At 34.6% G+C, this 22500-nt stretch overlaps 2 protein-coding genes across 2 annotated transcripts in view; one reads left to right on the top strand and one right to left on the bottom strand.

The window, feature by feature from the left end:
• Positions 1–5527: 5527 nt before the first annotated feature.
• The window catches only part of LOC137637853 (uncharacterized), a 22722-nt gene continuing 5749 nt past the window's right edge, over positions 5528–22500 (bottom strand). The window contains exons 2-4 of the mRNA XM_068369963.1: positions 7372–7501; positions 6731–6857; positions 5528–6581 (exon numbers count right to left, since the gene is read on the bottom strand). Of these exons, the coding sequence (XP_068226064.1) occupies positions 6034–6581; positions 6731–6857; positions 7372–7485 (789 nt within the window). The 5' untranslated portion in view covers positions 7486–7501 and the 3' untranslated portion in view covers positions 5528–6033. The remainder of the gene's footprint in view (positions 6582–6730; positions 6858–7371; positions 7502–22500) is intronic.
• LOC137633880 (uncharacterized) lies at positions 8180–15117 on the top strand. The gene is made up of 2 exons (XM_068366124.1): positions 8180–8407; positions 15001–15117. The coding sequence occupies exons 1-2, from the start codon at positions 8180–8182 to the stop codon at positions 15115–15117; spliced, it is 345 nt and encodes a 114-aa protein (XP_068222225.1).

Here is a 22500-nt window from a genome sequence, read left to right as displayed (position 1 = left end):
ATATATATATATATATATATATATATATATACATACATACATACATACATACATACATACATAAATATATATATATATATATATATATATATATATATATATATATATTTATATATATATATATATATATATATATATATATATATATAAATCATAGACTCCTTTAAGGAAGGACTGGAACGTCCCCTGATCGGGGTTTTTAACTTGAGTCTGAAAGATTAACTTGAGTCTGGACTAAAATGACTTCTAGAAGGGCTAGAAACACGTTCTCTGGATCAAAATGGGGGTTTTTGAGGATGGTGAGTTCAATAGTAACATTTTCAACACCACCTGGGGTCATCTTCAAGGTCTAAAGGTCATTTATCAAGGTCAAATTTGTGAATTTTGGTCATTTTTGCTCGTTTTTTGTGTGTAACTCATAAATGGTGAGAGATAGCTGATTATAATATGAGGCAAGTCTGCAGAGCTGTCCGAATTTAATATATATTGTCATATATCGTCCTTCAAGAAAGGACTGGAACGTCCCCTGATCGGGGTTTTTAACTTGAGTCTGAAGGATTAACTTGAGTCCTGGACTAAAATGACTTCTAAGAAGGGCTAGAAACACGTTCTCTGAGTCAAAATGGGGGTTTTGAGGACGGTGAGTTCAATAGTGACATTTTCAACAACACCTGGGGTCATCCTCATCATCTTCAAGGTCAAAAGGTCATATTTCAAGGTCAAAATAGTGAATTTTGGTCATTTTTACTCGTTTTTCTGTGTAACTCATAGATGGTGAGGGATGGCTGATTATAATAAGAAGCAATAATAATTCAATTGACAAATGACCAGCTTTAAACAAATACATAGAAATATAATAATAATAATAATAATAAAAAATAATGATTGTAGTTTAGCCAGGGCACCAGCCACCCATTCAGATGCTACCGCTAGAGTTACGGGGTCCTTTGACTGGCCAGACAATACTACTTCGGATCCTTCTCTCTGGTTACGGTACACTTTCACTTAGATAAACCGAATAGTCTGGCATATTCTTTACATATTCTCCTCTGTCCTCATACACCTGGCAACACTGATATACCAAACAATTCTTCTGTCAAGGGGTTAACTACTGCACTGTTATTGTACGGTGGTTACTTTCCTCTCGATAAAGGAAGAAGTGACTCTTTAGCTATAGTAAGCAGCTCTTCTGGGAGAAGGACACTACAAAATCAAACTATTGTTCCCTAGTCTTTGGTAGTGCCATAGCCTCTATATCATGGTCTTCCACTGTCTTGGGTTAGAGTTCTCTTGCTTGAGGGTACATTCGGGCGCATTATTCCATCCTATTTCTCTTTCTTTTGTTTTTTTAAGTTTTTATAGTTTATATAGGAAATATCTATTTCAATCTTGTTACTCGTTTCCTTTCCTCACTTGACTATTTTCCCTGTTGGGGCCCCTACACTCATACTTATAGCATCCTGCTTTTCCAACTAGGGCTGTAGCTTAGCAAGTAATAATAATAATAATAATAATAATAATAATAATAATAATAATAATAATAAAGATAAACACTAAGGACATATATAGTGGTGATAACAACAAAATAACGATTATAATAAATACATATATTTAAGAATATGTTCAAAACTAAGTTAAACATCAGATGACATTTTATAAGAAAAAATTTTTAACTGTTTTTGCTAACAATTTATAAAAAAAATTCAAGAAATTCATTAAATTAGTAAAGAGATCAATTTTGTGCTATTCCAAAAAGATAATGTTAAAGATTATGATTTCCTATTCTTGTCTGAGAAGGATCGACATTGGGGATTGTCATTTTAGATACTTTTCCTGATCCCGGGATTTCGGGAAAAGGTCAGTGTTTTCCCTGGATCCCGGGTAAATCCCGGGGAAATCCATGGATTTTTTTTTTTTTTTTAATTATTCTTGTATTTATGGAATGAAATATTGCAAAAGACTCATAGCACGTGATTATTTGATTATTTTTAAAGCATTGACAAAGACATATCTGCTACATATAATGTAAAAAAAAAAATAGTGTTCAATGAAATCAACAAGCAGATAATTAAGACTGATTGAACACATAATTTTGTGCATAGTTATTGCTCCTAAAATAACTCGAACGTGGCACATCTTTATACAAATTTTATGAAAATACCTTATACAATCACATGCTTTTGAAATATAAACCAGGTAAAAGAAAAATGATAAATGCTTATTATAAAGAAGCAAATTCTTAAATAAAAAGGACTGTAATCGCTGATTAGGATCACATATATTTTTAATATAAATCTGGTGAGAAAAAACGAGTAATGTCATCACAACAACAAGTCTAAATCAAAAAGACCGTTTATCTTCAAAACGACTCCGAAAAACGTACGCTGACATGAAACCTGCTTCTATGGCAATTATATTTCAAACAAAAAAGAAAAAAGAAAAAAACTATATATTCATATATCGCTCTTTTGATATAATAGCAAAAGTAGGAAAATAATAAACGTTGGCTTCCAGCTGTTATTACAAAGTAAACACTATTTTGAATTGAAATATGAACGTAGAAAACAAATAATTAACGCATTTACCCCTAACACGAATTCTAAGTCTCGTGATGAACAGCACTACGACTGAAAAACTTTTTATCACTGGTATAGATTCTAATGCAGCTGTTCAGTTATGCTCCTGCTAATCACCTGACTTATTTGAGTTATTTTAGGGATGCATTTTTTTTCTAATTACTCTCTCTATCGGTTTTGATCAGGCTCTACTGACTGACACACTCCTTTCTTGGATTTGGATAAAGCAAACATTTCATCACTATTTTAGTAATGAAGGCGAATAAGAAGTCGATTTGTTGTAGACACAAGAACACTTTTTGCTGCCAAGACTTCTAAATTGTTCAGAAGAGTGTTAGGTAATAGGTACACTTATACGGCAATAGATGATCATTATTGAAGATGTGTTATTTTTTTCGTTTGCACATATTTTAAAAGAAGGCGGGATTTCCCGAGAAGGAAAATAAATCCAGGGAATATTCCCGGCCAAAAATGCAACGAGATCCCGGGATCCCGGGATCTCGGGATCCCGGGAAACAATCTCTAGTTGACATCTAAACCTTAACCATTTTCAATTTTTTATTTACTTCCTATTTACTTAGTTTTAGTTCTTAGTATACTGGAATTATTTTCTACAGGAATCATTTGCATTTACTTTTAAGTTTTCAGTATAATACTCTTCCTCCATTATAAAGTCTCTCTCTCTCTCTCTCTCTCTCTCTCTCTCTCTCTCTCTCTCTCTCTCTCTCTCTCTCATTATATAGCCATGTTACACGCAGTAACCTGGCGTGTATGGATTTTGACCAACACTTATATAAATACAGTATATATATATATATATATATATATATATATATATATATATATATATATATATATGTGTGTGTGTGTGTGTGTGTGCATATATACGTCTATACATATATATGTATATATATATATATATATATATATATATATATATATATATATATATACATATATATACATATATATACAGTATATACATTTCAATGCACAATGACTGTATATATATACATATATATATATATATATATATATATATATGCATATATATATACATACATACATACATATATATATACATATATATATATATATATATATATATATATATATATATATATACATATATATATAATCAACTATTCCTCACTTTATAATCTGAGGAACTCTGAATTTTGAAAACTTTCTCCTTTTTATTTTTTATTTTTTATTTTTCTATCTCTTTTAAATATAATTTCAAATTAATTCTTTATAATCTTTGTAGAACCTCATATGTAAATGGAATTGTAAACTTATGTTAACCAGTAATCACTTGAAAAAGACATAGTTTTGACGAAACAATGATGTCGTGAATAAAATAAAAGAAAAGAAATAATCATAGTTTTTTCATGAAACACATTAATACCACTTAGTTAATCGCCCTTAATGTGAATTATATATAGAGGGTAGTAGGTTAGCAGGGGCTCCAGCCACCCGTTGAGATACTACTGCCAGAGAGTTGTGGGCCCTTTTGACTGGCCAGACAGTACTACATTGGATCCTTCTCTCTGGTTAAGGTTCATTTTCCCTTTGCCTACACACACTGAATAACCTTTACATATTTTCCTCTGTCCTCATACACCTGACAACACAGATTACCAAACAGTTCTTCTTCACTTAAGGGGTTACTGCAATGTAATTGTTAAGTGGCCACTTTCCTCTTGGTAAGAGTAAAAGGGACTCTTTAGCTATGGTAAACAGCTCTTCTAGGAGAAGGATACTTCAAAATCAAACCATTGTTCTCTAGTCTTGGGTAGTGCCATAACCTGTGTGCCATGGTCTTCCACCCTCTTGGGTTAGACTTCTCTTGCTTGAGGGTACACTCGAGCACACTATTCAATCTTATCTCCCTTCCTCTTGTTTTGTTAATTTTTTTATAGTTTAAATAGGAGATATTTATTTTAATGTTGTTATTCTCCTTAAAATATTCTATTTTCCTTTTTTCCTCTCCTCATTAGGCTATTTTCCCTGTTGGAGCCCCTGGCCTTATAGAATTTTGCTTTTCCAAGTAAGATTGTAGCTTAGCAAGTAATAATATATATATATACATATACATATATATATATATATATATATATATATATATATATATATATATATTATATATAAATATATATGTATATATGTATACATATATATATAAATACATATATATATATATATATATATATATATATATATATATATATATATGTATATATATATATATGGTTGTGTGTATATATATATATATATATATATATATATATATATATATATATATATGTATAGTGTTTTTCGTTGTGGGAGTGAAATTCGTTAGTGTTATTGGTTTTTATGAAGGTGATGTTTTTCATATTGTTCATTTAGTTGTAAAGAATATAGATTTAAGGAAAATGTTTTGTTTAAAGGGACTTCTGTCCAAGAGTCCAGTTAAAGATAACGTAAGTGGAAAGTCTGTGTTGTAGAGAACATTATCAGTAAGAATTTTTCAAGGGGGCGCATTTTTTCTTACATCCCGCCATAATTGATTCTATAAGATTGATTGATTGATTGATTTAAAGTTTTCAGGCATCCTGGGATTCTAAGAGAACTCTCATATAACCAAACTAATTGAAAATTGATAATTCATTATGTCTTTCCTTATTCTGATTGAAAGCAAAAGATATGTACAAAACAACACCATGAAGAAATTAAATTTAAATCCCTGGCTTATCAAGCTTAAATAAAGCAAACACTTTTACGCCATTCTTCCTGAATATTCCATAAACATAGGCATTATATTTTCTCGAGGATTGCTTAGAGTAGACAATTAAATCCATTTCAAAAATATTTCGCCGCTTCACAATTATAGGCAAACATGGGACAAGGAAAAGTATCTAAGCTCTTTAGAACATTTGATTAGAAACCTGTTGTTTACAACATTTCGTGATGCTTAGTAAAACCATATAGATGGGTATGGGAGGTGATGTTTATTTTGAATTGCTACCAAATGGAAATTTATTATTTTCTAGTCTTATCCTTGTAGAATACAGTGGCTGAATAAGCTGTTATACCCAAGGATGGATTCATATGCCTACCATAATGCATTTCCTGCCGCACTGAAAATTTATTCTTGGAGGAAAAAGAAATGAATTTTAATTATATTATAATCATCCACATGAATGAAAAACCTTTGTTTTGCACAATTTTGAGAGGGGCTATTCTCGAATGTAGGCTACTGGAATTTTTAATCTTTAGAATTTAGATGATTGTCATAAAGCATCCAGGAACTTTAAAAAAAATCGGTTCAGAATTGCAAAAGATCATTTATGAGTATGTCCAGCTAGAAAACGAATCTCAGTTTTTGTTTAGTTGCCGTGGTTCTTTAGATCTACAGAGTAATAAAGAGCCTTGAGTTTTCCTGGAATACTTTACAGTATAAGTAGATAGAAATCTAGTAAGTATAGAGAACTTGAACGTCAGCAAAGAAGAGATAATCGCTTCCTTCTATTGACTGGATAGAGACAACTGAACCAGCTATGGGTCTTGTGGCTTTGAAAGTAACAGCACTTCTCTTTGGGGCCTCTCCACTGTAGAACCCCAGCAAGGCATTGTCGGTAAAGTCTCCATTTCCAGGATTGGATATCCCTACCCGAACTTCGATGTTCACAAATCTGGAGGTATAAATAGACCCTGGTCTCGTGAAAACTCTGACAGATGTAACACGGCGTACTACTCCAAGATCAGCTGCCCACCAAGGTTGATTTGTGGACTTAGATTTATACATGTAACCATCTTCAGAGGTACAAATATAACCGTTCACAGCCATTTCTTTCTCTGCCTGTCCTGGAATGAATGTAGGAGAAGCACTTATTGAAGCGTTTGCCATTGCATCATTAGACTTTCCCCAAGAAGAAAAACAATTCCAGGATGGAGCCAGAGGATCATCAACTCCTTTCCAGTGAAGAGACACTTTAGCTTTTGACAGCATACACTTGCCATCTGACAAAGAGAGAGTGGAATAATTACAATAAGCAAATAGATTAGCAGTTAATTTTTCCTTTTCAAGCGATTAATTATATGCAAATACTTATCCCCATCAAAAATGAAAGTAACAAAGAATAGCTTAGATATATCATCATGACGTTAACCTTGAGTGAGGCAATAAAGATGGCAGTCAACGTGGTGAGAGCAAAGGTTACCGCAGAGGACATGTTTCGGTGTATTGTGGGTTTCTATTGTACAGTCAATAAAATCTGCGGGATATTTCGAGTTAACCTGAAAAAAAAGGTAAAAGGTGGACAGAAGCCTTGCTAGTAAGAAGCCATGAGGGGAAAGATCTAATGAAAAATTAAAATGAGTGGAAGGAATAATCAAGTTTATCCTCATCCTCAATAATCGTTTATTTTGGAAGATGCCTCATATTTGACCATACAATGCGGCCATAGACTATCACTCTCTTTGCATTCTGATAACGTTATCGAAACTAGGATAAAACGAAAAAAATTTAAAACAGTAACGGAAGTCAGAGCAGTTTTAGAATAATGACATGAAAATATAGTGAGAGTGTTTCTCAGTTCATGATTTTCACATTAAAATGTTGAATTCATTCAATTTATAAGGTAACCCAAAATCATAATAATCAAGTTGTGCAAGTGGCCTACTGGTTACTTTAGAACTGGACATATACGATAAGAGATGAAACCGTAAAAATAATTGCAAATCATCTAAAGCCATTAAAATTGTAATCTAAGTAATGCTATTCCATCTAACTATAATAGTAGTCCTTTACCTTTGAATAGAGTGTTAACTCCTCGCAGAGGATGGCAGTGAATATCACCATTAACATTGTCACCTTCCACATGAACCACTTGGATCCACCGAATTTCATCGGAGAGAGTGACATTCCTGTAGATCGCTTACTGTAAATAGATAACATTTTTAGAGCTCAAAATCTTATAAATCGTCGGTATGCACAAAAAGGAAATCTTGGATCTCTCTCTCCACATTAAACACAAGAACAGGATGAAGAGCTACATAGACACTACGAATTCTACCTCAATCACATAGGGTCATAGGCTACTAGAATTTGTCAACATAGAATTCCTCCACCAGTGGGTCGATAAACCTACCAGGGGAAACAACATACTAGATATTGTTCTAGCAACAGAAGAGAATTTAGTATCCAGTGTTTCAATAGGCAAAAATATTGGCAAAAGTGACCACAAAGAAAAATTTTACCAAATAGAACTCCACAACCTACGTGGTTTAACAGAGAAATAGTTAATGCATTGAGAAGTAGAGACATCAGACATAAATCAGTGGGTCCACAGCCTTCAATTCAGGAAATTTCAGACCGCAAGAAGTTAAGCCGAAAAGTAGAAAACTAGTTAGGAAGGCCAAGATCAATAAAGAGAAAAGAGTGGCTTCAGCTAGTAAAGAAAACCCAAAAGAATTTTTTGCATATGTAAACAGTAGAAAACCAATCAAAAACAACATTAGCCCCTGAAGAGACTCTGAGGCGGGTAATCTTATGATAAATGATTTGGAATAAGCTGAACTATTCAGGACCACCACCATTAAATAGAATCAGCTTTACAATGGATGATGTCAAAAATAAGATTAAAAGACTCAGTAAATCTAAGGCACCAGGTCCAGATGATATTCATCCAAGAGAGATTATAGAACTAAAAGAAGAGATAACCCCACTATTACAAAATGTTCGAAAGACAGCCAATGAAAGAAAGGCACCACAAGGATGGAGACTACACAATGTTCTTACATTCTTCAAGAAGGAACCAAAAGAAGAATCTGGCAACTACATACCTGTAAGTCTAACGCCTTGCCAAATTTTTTAATCAATTATAGTAGATTCAATAGTAGAACATATAGAGTAAAACAATTTTCTTATAGACAGCCAACATGGTTTTAGACAAAAGAGATCATGTGTGACAAATCTTTTGGATTATTTCCACAATATGTCTAGCATTTATGACAAAAGCAGGGCAATAGACATCATATACCTAGATTTTCAGAAGGCTTTTGACAAAGTTCCTCATGAAAAATTAATGGTCAAAATTAGTGCACTGGGCATCATTGACGATTGAGCAGAATGGATCGAATATTGGCCAACAAACAGAAAACAGAAAGTTGTAATCAATAGAGAAACTTCAGAGTGGGCAGCTGAAACAAGCTGAGTACCCCAAGGATCCGTCCTTGGCCCATTGCTATTTCTGATCTACATTAATGACATAGAATTAGGATTAACTAATAGAATAACCAAATTTGCCGATGATACTAAATTAGGCATAAATGCTGAGAACTTAGATAACGTAGAAACCTTAAAAGAGGATCTAGTAAAGTTAGGAGAATGGTCCAGAAAATAGCAAAGGCCTTCAACTGTGGGAAATGTAAAGTCATGCACATAGGTTATAGTAACCCACAGTCAGGTTACTCACTGCTGGGTAATGAAATAGAAAGTAGTGACCAGGAGAAAGATCTTGGTATTATTATCCACAAGGATTTGAAGTTCACCAAACAGAGCATAGAAACTGAAAAGAAAGCACAGAAACTAATAGGCTACATAAAGAGACAATTCAAATACAGAAATAAAGATACTGTACTACAGCTGTACACGTCACTAGTAAGACCCCATCTAGAATGCGGAATCCAATTCTGGTCTCCAATCATTCAGAAGGATATAGATAGACTAGAGGCTGTAAAAGCTAGGGTCACCAAACTAGTTCCAACACAAAGGCAATTCGGATATAGGCGGAGGATGGAACGTTTGACCATATTCATATTTGATCTACAAACTCAGTGACTAGGGGGACAGTTAATAGACGCATTCAAAATTCTTAAAAGAATAACAAATGTAGATTACAACCATCTATTCACGCTTAGCAAAACTCAATCCAGTGGTAACAGATACAAACTGGAATTGAAAAGATACAACACCACTCAATGTGGCAATTTCTTTACATACAAAATAGCAGATACTTGGAATAGACTTCCACCAGATGTAATAAGCAGCAACATAGTACACAAGTTCAAGAATAAGTTAGACAAGATCATAAAAACTCTCTGAATGCGTAAACTGAATCGTTCTACCAAAAAAGCAAATGAAGTCTCTGCGGATGGACTAAAAAGTCTTTGAGACATCTAAAATCCTTGTAACTCCTTATGACTCTCTCTCTCTCTCTCTCTCTCTCTCTCTCTCTCTCTCTCTCTCTCTCTCTCTCTCTCTCTCTCTCTCTCTCTCTGTATATATATATATATATATATATATATATATATATATATATATATATATATATATATGTATATATATATATAAATATATATATATATATATATATATATATATATATGTATATATGTATATAAATGTATATATTAAATATATATACAGTATATATATATATATATATATATATATATATATATATATACATATATATATGTATATGTATGTATATATATATATATATATATATATATATATATATATATATATAAATATATGTATATATATATATATATATATATATATATTTACATGTATACTTACACACACATGCATATATATATATACATACATATATATATACATATTAATCTATGTATTTACATATATATATACATATATATTTATATGTATATATCTATATATATGAATATATATATATATATATATACATGTATATATATACATACTCTATATGTATATATATATATATATATATATATATATATGTGTGTGTGTGTGTGTGTGTCAGTAGAATATATATTACACACACACACACACACACACACATATATATATATATATATATATATATATATATATATAAATACACAATATATATATATATACTATGCATATATATATATATATATATATATATATATATGTATATATATATATATATACATATATATATATATATATATATATATATTTACAGGGGTATATGTGTATATATATATATATATATATATATATTTACACATAATACTTAGGTATATAGCTATAGATAATAATATGAAAAATTAATGTAATCATGGTAAGAGGGCCAGATAAAAAGAAATTGCCGGAATCAAGGAAGGAGAAAGTGGATCTGTGTGTAAGGAGTATAAGCCCTTTATTGCCTACGTTCTTTCCACCAGCATGTTTTTACAGTTTCAGTAGCCCGTCCTCACATATATGTGTATAATGTTATTGTCTTATCTCAACCAAGTTAGATTTAAAATTATAGTACTGAAAACTTGGCTAACAAAAGAAGTCCATATGAAGATTTGTCAATTGATAAAGGCAAGGGGAACATCGTGGAAATAATATTGACACTCTTGATACGTGAGATATTCTGTGAGAGCTCACTGAAGCCTTAGGACATAAGCTATTTACAACTCAAATAGCTATGGAAAGAATAATAATGGAAATGACACTAAGTACAGAAAAAGAGCAACATGGATACGAGAGCAAACTAAAGTAGAAGATATTCTAACAACATATAGAAAAAGATATGAACGTCCGCATGGCATATAATGAGAATGGCAGATAATAGATGGACATTGATAATAAGAGAAAGGGTCTCTAGAGATTGGAAAAGATGCAAGGGAAGGAAGATAAGACGTTGGATTGATGAACTAAAAAAGTTTGCTCGTGTGGACTGTCATAGAAAGACCTTAAACAGAGACAAATCGAAGGACATGTCTGAGGCCTTTGTTCTGCAGTGGACTAGTAATGGCTGATGATGAACATGACGATGATATATATATGTATATATATATATATATATATATATATATATATATATATATATATATATATATATATACATTGCGGTATAATCTAAATTCGCTGGTATGAAAGGTCACGTAAACGTTGAAAATTTTATGTAAGAGCGGTCGTCAATTCACGTATTTTCAATTTCAGCCATAGTATTGCCCCAAAAAATTGTTGAAGGAAAAAAACATCACACCATTATTTGTTCCTGCGGCGTGCACTGACAAACTTCAGCCATTAGATCTGTCCGTCAATAAGGGGTACAAGGACATTGAAATCAAAATTTCATGAATGGTAAACAACACAGGTCCCAGAACAGTTAGATTATGACAGAAATGAAAATACATGTGTGAAAATTGGGACTTTTGTGCTGAAATCTGTCCACGCAAAGTGGTTGATGGCAACTCACACAGAAATGTAAGTAAAAAAGACATTATTGTTCAAAGTTTTTTTTTCAAAAGCAAGACTGTAATAATCATGCCATACGTGCAGTGAAAGGATTTGTCAAAAAGTGCATACGAGTAGTTAATTAGTACATTTAAACATATAAATCATGGACTTGCATGGTATCTTTTATTGATTGCCAATAGAAATAAATAAAATATAATGAATGAAAAAAAAAATATATCTTAAATACATTGTGGTATATATGCTGTTAAAATATCATAAGTCCTACACAGTTTTGATACACAGATGACAATGATAATTATCACAGGTTCACTTTTGAAAGATAAATAAAGAATAAAGGGGATAATAGTGAATTAGTAAATGAAAGTATTATTATCAGTGACGGCCAGTGAAATCGATTATAATAGGTGGGAGGCATTTTTCGGATGTAAGTTTTATAATGGCAGGGACTTAAAATCACGCAAAGTATCTTGCAAGAAATAGGGGAAAATTCGTCCTGCGTGAACAAAACTGATTCGCAGTATATATATATATATATATATATATATATATATATATATATATATATATATATATATATATATACTGTATATAATATATAGCAGTCAGTAACATAAATCTGTTGCAAAGCTAACAGATGCCTTGGTAAATACTGCGTTGGCATCAAAATTCACACGCTTGTACTACTGGTCATTGTTCATTTTATTTGGATATTTATCAAATATAAATCTTAAGATATTCAAGCCTTGTAGTAATAATTCTAAAAATATTCTTCATTTGGTGAAAAACATGTGTTAACATCTGATGAGGAGTCTCAAAGATTTCAAAAAACGGTCAGAGAGTTTGTAAGTGTATATGAGTTTAGAGAGAAGGGATAGAAATGTTAAGTGGTGTGATTAAGAAATAAAAGGTTTAGTGAAAGAAAAATATAATTTGAAGGCCATTAAAAAGAGCCTCATGAGGGGAAGAGGTCTGTGGCAGGACAGACAGGACTGTGTCCGAGAGACCGCGTATACACGAATCCCCTTCTTCATCCAAGTCTGTTTAGCCAAAACTTTACAAAAGCTAGGGAAAATTGCAACAAATGTGGAATGTGTTCTGTAGGATCCCACCAAGAAGATATCAAAAACTTTCCAAAATTTGTGAAGTGATGAACAAATTTTTTACGTCTGAAGTTAGCCAATTATTTGGGTTCGACTATAAAATCCTAACCTACTACAATAGTTATATCTTCATTTTACACAGTCCTATCAAAGAAATTCTAATGGAATTTTCACCTAATTCTGGTTTTAAAATCAAATATGTCTTCTTTCTCCCATGTATTGTGTTACCCATCAACCAAGTCACCACTGCTCATAAAATAATAGCTTATTTGTAACGCAAAATTAATTCAGATTAATGTTAAACGTTTAAATAAAACTTTGAACACACTTACTATAGGTGATAAAAAGTCACAATACAATGTATTATTTGACTAGTTAATTTTCCAAAGCATTTGAAAAAATGTCCGTACATTCCCAACAAGCTACAGTATATTCAAGTCCAATGTAATGTCGATGTAGAACCACAGTACATTGTGCTGCAACCTGCTTTACAAGTGCACCTCGTAATATCAAGTAACTCCTTTGGTGCAGGTTCTATATAATTTTGTAAAGGTCATTTTGCCATCAGTCACTTTCCAACCCCAGTCCTCAGCATTGAGATCAAATCTTTCCATATCTTGACCTTATTGTATGTTCATAGGCTGTGATACTTGGCAGTTGCAGAGGTTGGTGGCGATGACTTCGGATGCACAGTTTTTTCCTTGTCCTTAATACTTCCTGGAACTTCTAATATATCAGGGCATTCAGGTTTTCAGTATGTTTAGCTTTGTACAAGCACATCAAAGCTTTCTCCCTAACTTCAAGTATCTCTGATTTAGAAGACTCGCTGCTACTGAAAACTGGAACTTGATTACAAAAACCTTTTTTCTGAATCAACAAAAAGGCAGTAGCTTTTCCAAACCCAAACAACCTTGAAGTTGTATCACATCTCAGAATAGCATGTACAAATAGAAGGTTCCTACAAACTTCCCCTCCCACTTTATCGCAAGCTTCAGCAATGTCCATATATCTGACAGGAGGCCCTCCTTTTGGGCTCCGGCTTAAAGAAAATCTTGTTTGAACAATTGGCATTACTGTGATACGATCACAAATAAAATACAAAGTTGAATATACACATGAGAGATTACTAGGATTCAAATTAATCATTAGCAGTGACAAAACTGAGGCCAGACCAAGGTATTTACACTTTGAAATCCTTTACACTAGTTCAGACCATGCAGATCGCTTTAAGTGATATTTTCCAAAGAAGATCCACTTTTGGACATTGATCTGGTTCACGAGGCAAACTGAACTCCTCATAAGTAAGTTTTTTTCATCCCATTTCTCGACGTAGCATAGTGCCCATTATCAATCTCCCTAACCTTGGCAGTATCATTAGCTGTCAATGTGACGGGTTTGACGATAGTCATTCTCTGAACTTTTGGTTTAACATTAACAATGATGCCCTACCCTGGAATGTACCAAAGCCATCAAGGGTACAAATGTTACATTCCACATTATCAGCTTTATACTGAGTAAAATGTTTGACATGTTTATACTCCTTTGATACTTCTGGATTTTGGAATAGGAGACAGGAAACCCAAGTTCATTCAAGACATCTATCAGAAAGTGAGATTCAAAATGTGAGGGCATTTCAACGCCCAGAGTCCTATACCAAGCTGGATAGGAGTAATCAAAACTCTCGGTCGGACTGATATCCTTCTTAGACCAATTAACATCACGTTTAACAGACACTGAAGCGACCCTGGTAAGAAACCTACTGCATCAGTAATGTTAGACATAGAAAGACTTATCGGATAAACATCCTTAGATTACAAAACAGACATTATATCACTTTTCATAGGCTTACCGGCAGTTTCAATGCGTCTGTTTCTCAGCCTACAAATCATTAGTGTTTGGATGGCGGTAGAAGTCATTTAGAATAACAGAGGCTGTTCCTTTAAACGTCACTAAACTTTTAGAACCACTGATTTGTTATAATGACTTTATCCACAAAATATTCTAGATTCTTTTCTTTCATGAATCTGAAACTATATGGCTCAACATTTATTCATTCTAGATATTCCTTATTTTTTTCAATTAGACCATAGATAGTTGTCTGCTCTTCGTTATTCTCTTGCAGGTATCTGGTGATTCACAAGAAAACTTCAACACAGACAGACTTAGTACCAATTTCACTGGCTATAAAGCCCTTGGGAATGTTTTGCCAGTTCTGAAGTTTGAACTGCATGCTGGATGATACATAGCTTCAGATGCATGGAGTTCTCTGGCATGTAGGATTTTCCTCCAAAAAAGCTCGGCCTATTCATCATTTCTATCGTCACAAGTACCTATGAGCGTATCATCAGTTAATAAAGTCCTCACATGTATTAGCTCAAACTTCTTTTTACTTTCATGTTAATGGGAAGTACCACAAAATAATACGCTCTCATCAAAAGATAAGCAGAGATCTTCAGAATGCGGTGTACATTACATGTGACGGGCCAACGTCTAGTTCACATTTATATCGTTCTCTAGATTATGGTCTACACCAGACTTTCCGAGTTCATGTGCAAAACGTCTTCGGGCTGTTGCAATAGATCACTGTTACGTTCCGCACTTGCTTTAGCAATAAAAAAAAAAAAAAACTCAAAGGTAGACCTCTGAAAGAAATATTGTTCTACTCCATGGATTTTGAAAGATTTTAGATATGTTGTTAATGCAACCCTATAAAGGTATCCCAAGTGGTTTGATTTTTGTTGTAATATCCCGTTGGTGATAGCACATTTTAACTAGACTGGAGGGCTAGGCAAGGGCTATAGTGCTAACAACATATCAGGTAAATCTATAGGCTCCTCCAAAAACCGCCCTCTCTAGCTCATAAGGACTGTGAAGACGGACACTACTAGAAAGTATCGGTCATGAGCATGGCTCGAACTCTCGTCCAAGAGATCATGAGACAAGAGCATTTTCAAGTGATTGATTGATTGATTGAAAGTTTTCTGGCATCCTGACATCTAAGGTCATTGATGCCGATAGCATTTATTATATATGAAAAATAAAAGAGAATTCAATTAAAACCATAAAAGTTAAGATGTCATTATAATAGTTAAATAGTTTTCAGAAGACCTGCTTCTGAAATAAATCTAAAAATGCCGCTCGCATAGTAAGACACATCATGTCCAAGAATCTGGGCAAGGATGAACCTGCCATCCTCACCTCGAGCCTCAAACAGATATCTATTTCTTAAGTTGTTATAATTAGGGCACTCGGTCAACACTGTTAAAGGTACTAAACAGTCCTCGCAATACGGTTGGTGTTGGCCCTTCAGCAGAAACTCGTGTGTCAACCTAGTGTGACCAATACGGAGACAACAAAGAGTCGTCTCCCATTTTCGGGGTATCATGTTATACCTCCAAGGTGATATGATATTCGTTACTTCCCTCATTTTATTGCCATCTAGACTATCCCAGTGCTGTTGCCATTTATTACAAACCAATTTCTTAATGTAAGGTAGGAAATCATTACAGGGAATGGGATACCTCCTTGGTAGCAACTCAGATGCCGCATTCTTCGTCGGTAAGTCTGCCTTCTCATTCCCAGACACACCTACATGTGCTAAAACCCAACAAAATCGAACTGTTATACTTCTCCGTCCAATAATAAAAAGCCATTCTAAAATCTTTAAAACTAGAGGGTTACTAGAATTAAAAACTTCTAAAGCTTGAAGAACACTCCTTGCATCACTAAAAATTTTAAAATTACCCTCCTTTTCCAAAGCTATTTTCTCAATAGCGGTTAGTATGCCATACAGTTCGGCAGTAAATATGGAAGCTGTTAGAGGAAGTGCACCTCTACCATTAAAATCATTACTATGTACTCCAAATCCAACGCCAGCATCAGATTTGGAGCCATCAGTATACTGTATATAAAAGTCGATCCCCTATGTTCTGCAACATGTTCCATAAAAAAGAGACCTGGATTCTAAGTCAGTCATATTCTTCTTAACTCCAATAAAGTATTTACAAAAAGATAATTTCCATGGAGGCGTTAATGATACCTTGAATGGAAGCACCTCAATTCTAATTATATCCAGATTGTTTAATAATTGTTTCACCCGAAACCCAAAAGGTTGAGGATATTTTGGGTGCAACTCAAAGTATGTTGAGTGCCTTACAAGGCTTGCAGTCTGCAAGGCTAAAGAATTAGGGAGTCTTTGCAATCTAAACCAATACCGAATAATAGAGGACATTCGGAAAAGGTCTAGAGGCAACTCCCCAGCATCAACAAGGAGACTTGTGATAGGTGAGGTTCTAAACGCTCCTGTGGACAATCTAATACCACCATGATGTATAGAATCTAATATTTTTAACTGTCTTGGGGTAGCTGAGGAGTATATTTCGCATCCATAACTAATTTTGGAAAAAATCAAGGCCTTGTATAATTCTAAAATAGTATTGCGGTCTGCCCCCCATGATGTATGGGACAATACTTTTAAAAGATTCAGAGCCTCAAGACATTTGGCTTTTAATGCTTTTAAGTGAGAACCCCCATGTCAGCCTACAATCAAATATCAACCCTAAAAATTTAGCTTCAATTGCACATGGGATCCGTTGACCTTTGATGTATATATCCGGGTCTGGATGTACTCCCCGGATACGACAGAAATGGACAATTGTAGTTTTACTTGTCAAGAACTTAAATCCATTCATATCGGCCCACTGGATGATTTTATGAATAGAGAGTTGTATTTTTCTCTCAACCATTGCCATTCTAGCTCCAGCAAAGGATATGGAGAGATCATCCACGAATAATGTTACAAGAACATCCCGGGGAATGACTGAGGATATCCCATTAATTGCTAGTGCAAAAAGGGTTACACTCAGAACACTACCCTGAGGAACTCCTTCTTCCTGGCATTTACCCTCTGATAGAGTTTCACCAACTCTCACTTGGAAAACTCTATGTGAAAGAAATGACTGAATAAATAGTGGTAGCTCTCCTCTTAATCCAATCTCATGGATTCTTTTAAGTATACCATATCTCCATGGGGTATCATATGCCTTTTCAAGATCAAAAAAGACTGTCACATGGTGCTGTTTGGAAGGAAAGGCTTCACAAATGGAGGACTCAAGTCGTATCAGCACATCAGTAATTGAGTGCATTTTTCTGAACCCACTTTAAATGGGTGATAAAATACCCTTCTTTTCAAGGTACCACATCAGTCTTACATTGACCATCTTCTCCATGATTTTGCACAAACAAGATGTCAATGCAATTGGCCTATAATTTGCTGCTAAAAACTTGTCCTTACCGGGTTTTAAAAAGGCTAAAATAATGGCTAGTTCCCAAACACTTGGATAACTATGATCATGCTATATTCTATTAAAAATGCTTAAAATAAATAACTTTGTATTAAAAGGTACGTGTTTAATCATAGCATATGGTATTCCATCGGGTCCAGGGGCTGTATCGTTACACATAGTAAGAGCAGAATCAAATTCTCTTTCAGTAAAAGGAGAATTGTATGACTCTTGCTTTCTTGTTGCGAAATTTAAAACTTTCTTTTCTTCAATGCTCCTATACTGGTGACGAGGAGCTGCTTCACACTTGCAGGATACATTTGAAAAATGGTCAGCTAAGGCATTGCTAACTTCAGTTGCTCCAGTCATATACTGGCCATTTACCTTTAACACTGGTGGTGGGTTTGGGGTGAATTTGCCCCCTATCTTTTTGACTTTCCTCCACACAGATGATGTTGGTGTTCTACTGTTAATGGAGGAAACAAATGACATCCAAGACTGGCGCCTAGCTTCTTTCATGGCACGACGGAATTGTGCCTCTACATTTCTTGTATATGACTAAATTTTCCTCAGTACGGCGCATGCGCAATCGAGTTAAAGACTTTCTTGTGGCTCTGTGCAGGGCAGTTAGTTCTGATGACAAGCAGGGGACTGGTCGTCGTCTTGAATATCCCTGTTGTTTTGGGAATGGAATTGACTCCTGCTGTGTGAAGAGTTCCATTAACTAAGTCTATGGCATCATCAACACTTTCAAACTGTTCTGCATTTCCTTTTATTTCACTGAACTCCCGAAATCTATCCCAGTCCGCCTTATCAAGATTCCATCGAGGTGATCTCTGTAAAGGTGGACCATTGTTGGTGTTTATAATGATTGGTGCATGATCACTAGTATGCCAATCATCTAATGTTCTCCAATTAAAATCGAGAAGACAGTTAGAGCTTGCAACTGATAGGTCAATGCAGGACAAGGTACCTGTCTGAACATGAAATGTGTGAGCTCTCCTGTATTAAGGAGTCTGACATTTTCATTCTCCAAAAATGATGATATGATATTACCCCTTGTGTTTGGGAGTTGTTTAATCACCTCTACTATATCATCATATGAGATGTTATCATTTGGAGGCAAGTAAAGAGAGCAGATTATGTATTTTCTCCCTATATCAATCTGTACAACCACTGCCTGCAGAGGGGTACAGATAGACAAAGATATTTGGGGAACATCTCGACGAACGTATATAAGACTTCCCCCATGGCTCCCTTCTCGTTGATCATATGTTGTCCTATAGCTAACATACTTTCGAGGACAAGGAGTATTAGCATCGAGCTTGCTTTCTTGTAGACATACAGTTATAAGGGAGTGCTCACATATGAGGAGCTTAAGTTGTTCATGTTTTGCCCTTAAACCCTGGCAATTCCATTGCAGAATGGAGGAAAAACTATGGTTTATATTTTGGAAGACACCTTAGATGAAGTCTTCCCATTGGCAATATTTGATCTAACAATATTTCCCGGTGGTATATCTAGAGAAGATCTTGATATAGTGGGTTTTGTGGACCTCAACTTGAATTTCTGATTGGTTCAATTTACCTTCTAGTTGATCAGAAACATCAGCAGACAAGATATCATATTTATTTGAAGTCGTGACTTTAATGTTTCTTATGGTAGGAGGCGAGAGAGATGGGGGTCTCTCTCTTTTTCGATTAAAAGGTTGTGATCTGTCAGGTTTTTGCACCTTCCCCACTACAGGTTCACCAGGTAAATTGGTTTCAAGTGGAACCTCCATCAAATCAGGCAAGGACACGTCCTGAGAGAGGTTTGTACTATTGTTTAGAATCGGAGTAGTTGGCTTTTGAATAACTTTCAGATCTTTAAGTATCTGTTTTGATTTTTCTACAATTTCTGGATATAGATTTACGATGGGACTTTCAACCTCTTTAACTACTTTCATTTGTTTCTTTATCTTAGAAGTAGAGATATAATTTTCGTCTGTGTGGTTTGGCAAGTTTTTCTTCCGAACCATTGAAAAGGGTTGTCCTGGTCTTATATTATTTACTTTTCAAGAGCTCTTTCACAAGCCTCTTTAAAAGTAACCCTTTCCATGGTCCTAATGGCCTGAATTTCTTTTTCAAAAATAAACTTAACACAGCTTTTAGATGTAGCTGGGTGTGCTTCCCCACAACGTATGCAATTAGGGTTTTCTATGCATACTCCATGACTATTTTTTCCACAGTTGGCACAAATTGCTGGCTTATTATTTAGTTTTTCCTTGCATTTCTGGCTTAAATGGCCATACATTTGGTAATGATAATATCGCAATGGTGAAGGGATATATGGTTGTACCTTCAAAGATAGCCAACCAGCTTTTATAACATTTGGTAATCTGCATTGATCAAATGTTATAATCAAAGTAGCAAGAGGAATACGTTGTTCTCCAACTCTCTTTCTCATTCTGACTACTTTTACTACTCCTTGACTTTTCAGTTCATCCTCAATTTCTTTTTCCTCTATGTTCAGCAACTCTGGAGCATATATCACACCTCTACTCTGGTTGAAAGTAGGGTGCGAAACACATTTGACACTATGACCAACCAATGTTGCGAGTGTTTTCAATCTTTCGCCTTGTATTGGGGATAGTGCCTCTATCAGGAGACTTCCATTTCCCTGGGGAAGAATTTTTGGCAGCCCTCCACATACAGCAACTATTTCCCTATTAGCTTTAAAAACCTTTACACGTTTATGTCTTGCATTTTCAAATTCCAAAATAAAAAAATTCTCATAATTCACTACTTCATAGCGACCAGGTAATACTACTTTTCTATATTTTTCTGTACTGTCATCATTTCTCACTCTCTCTCTCTCTCTTCTTCTCTAGTGTTTTCTTATCATTCTTCATATGACGTGAGTAAGGTTCCAATGTTACGATATTAGAACCCGAGTTGGAGCTGTTTGTACCGGGGTCCTTGTTTGTATTTTCCAGGTCGTCAACAGACGGGTTGGTTTTTTTTTTTTTTTTTTTTTTTGAAAGAGCAAGCCGGGTTATCCACCTCTTATCGGAGGATGTCAGTCCTCCTATCCCATGTGGCCCAACATGAGAAGAGGCTTCAGCGGGGACCAGTCTTCTATTAGAGAAGGGCTGCCTCTCTTAAGGTGGGCGTACACTGGTTAGTGGGGGTGGTTAGCCCCTCCCACCGGCGACTCCAATGCCTGGCGTCACCCATTACCCACAAATATGGGGGACTTAAAACCGGATCACTGGAGCCCAACTCTTAACAGACTTGGTCTGCACCCAATGGGGTCTGCCAGAGGGTGATGGCGTCTAAATTTGTACAGGTTGAGATGGAATGCCGTCCATCCCACACTGTGCCAAATCCAAAATCCAAAAAAGCAGCCAAAGCATAATCAAACAAGCCAAAGTCGTCAACAAGTTCAAGCCCAAAAGGAAGAGATGGGAGAAAAAAGGAAATAACCAAAAGTAAAAGAAAAAGTGCTGACTGATTTAGTTGGATTAACAGTTAGGCACCGAGGTCCAATGGGAAAGTAGTTCCCACTGTTTATTAGAGCCCAGCTGCTAATCCCTAAGCCCCACATCCTCATCAAGGCTTCAGCATCCGGGGGGCATTTTCAATAGGCTACCACAAGAGAAGTATATATATACAAGATGATGGGAAGGTTAGTCAAATATAAGATGAGAGAGAAAACTAAACATTTCGGAATGGTATGTAAATTATATTTTGACAGAGGGTTTAAGAAGAATTTTCGATTCACTAGATGGTTATGCCTTCTCTATTAAATTTCCTGTTGAAAACAAACTATCTGTCAGTTATGGTTTTTTTATTTCAGTTTTCTGCTTTTGCAAAGAGTGCATATACCAATTCATAAATTTATTTCTTTTCATGGCATGATGGAAAGATTACGGTGAAGGTTTTAACAATTCTGTTTCACAATACCTATCATTTATGAGACCCTTTTTTATTGATAAGGATATCGAGTTTCTAATGCAGTTTCAAGAAATCCTGTTATCCTAAATATCGTATAGAGAGAAAACTTTATTCTAATCCTCCTGACGAAATCGACAAGCCTGATTATAAGACGTCTTTCGCTTCCGGCCAGCAAAGGACTCTCCAATATCTCTAATGGTTTATGTAAAGAGAAGCCTGGAAATATTATTTATACAAGAGTACCTTATTGAATAAACACATGTGTGACAATCCCGGTAAAGGTGAGGATGAGATTAGGGTGAATGTAATTGCTGCTCGTTGGCAAAGACAAAGAGGGAGCATATTGCAGTTGAAGAATAGGGAATTACTGTACTATAGTATTGCTCGAAAAACATGGGAGGA

Source organism: Palaemon carinicauda, chromosome 3 (genome assembly GCF_036898095.1).
Source record: "Palaemon carinicauda isolate YSFRI2023 chromosome 3, ASM3689809v2, whole genome shotgun sequence".
Lineage (NCBI taxonomy): Eukaryota > Metazoa > Arthropoda > Malacostraca > Decapoda > Palaemonidae > Palaemon > Palaemon carinicauda.
This window is presented reverse-complemented; position numbering and strand designations above follow the sequence as displayed.

What these genes read in the sequence shown, in the direction of transcription:
- LOC137633880 (XM_068366124.1), top strand. Translation starts at nt 8,180, where the DNA reads ATGGATGATGTCAAAAATAAGATTAAAAGACTCAGTAAATCTAAGGCA. An exon ending in AATCTGGCAACTACATACCT is followed by an intron (nt 8,408 to 15,000) that starts GTAAGTCTAACG and finishes ATTCTCTTGCAG; the next exon opens with GTATCTGGTGATTCACAAGA.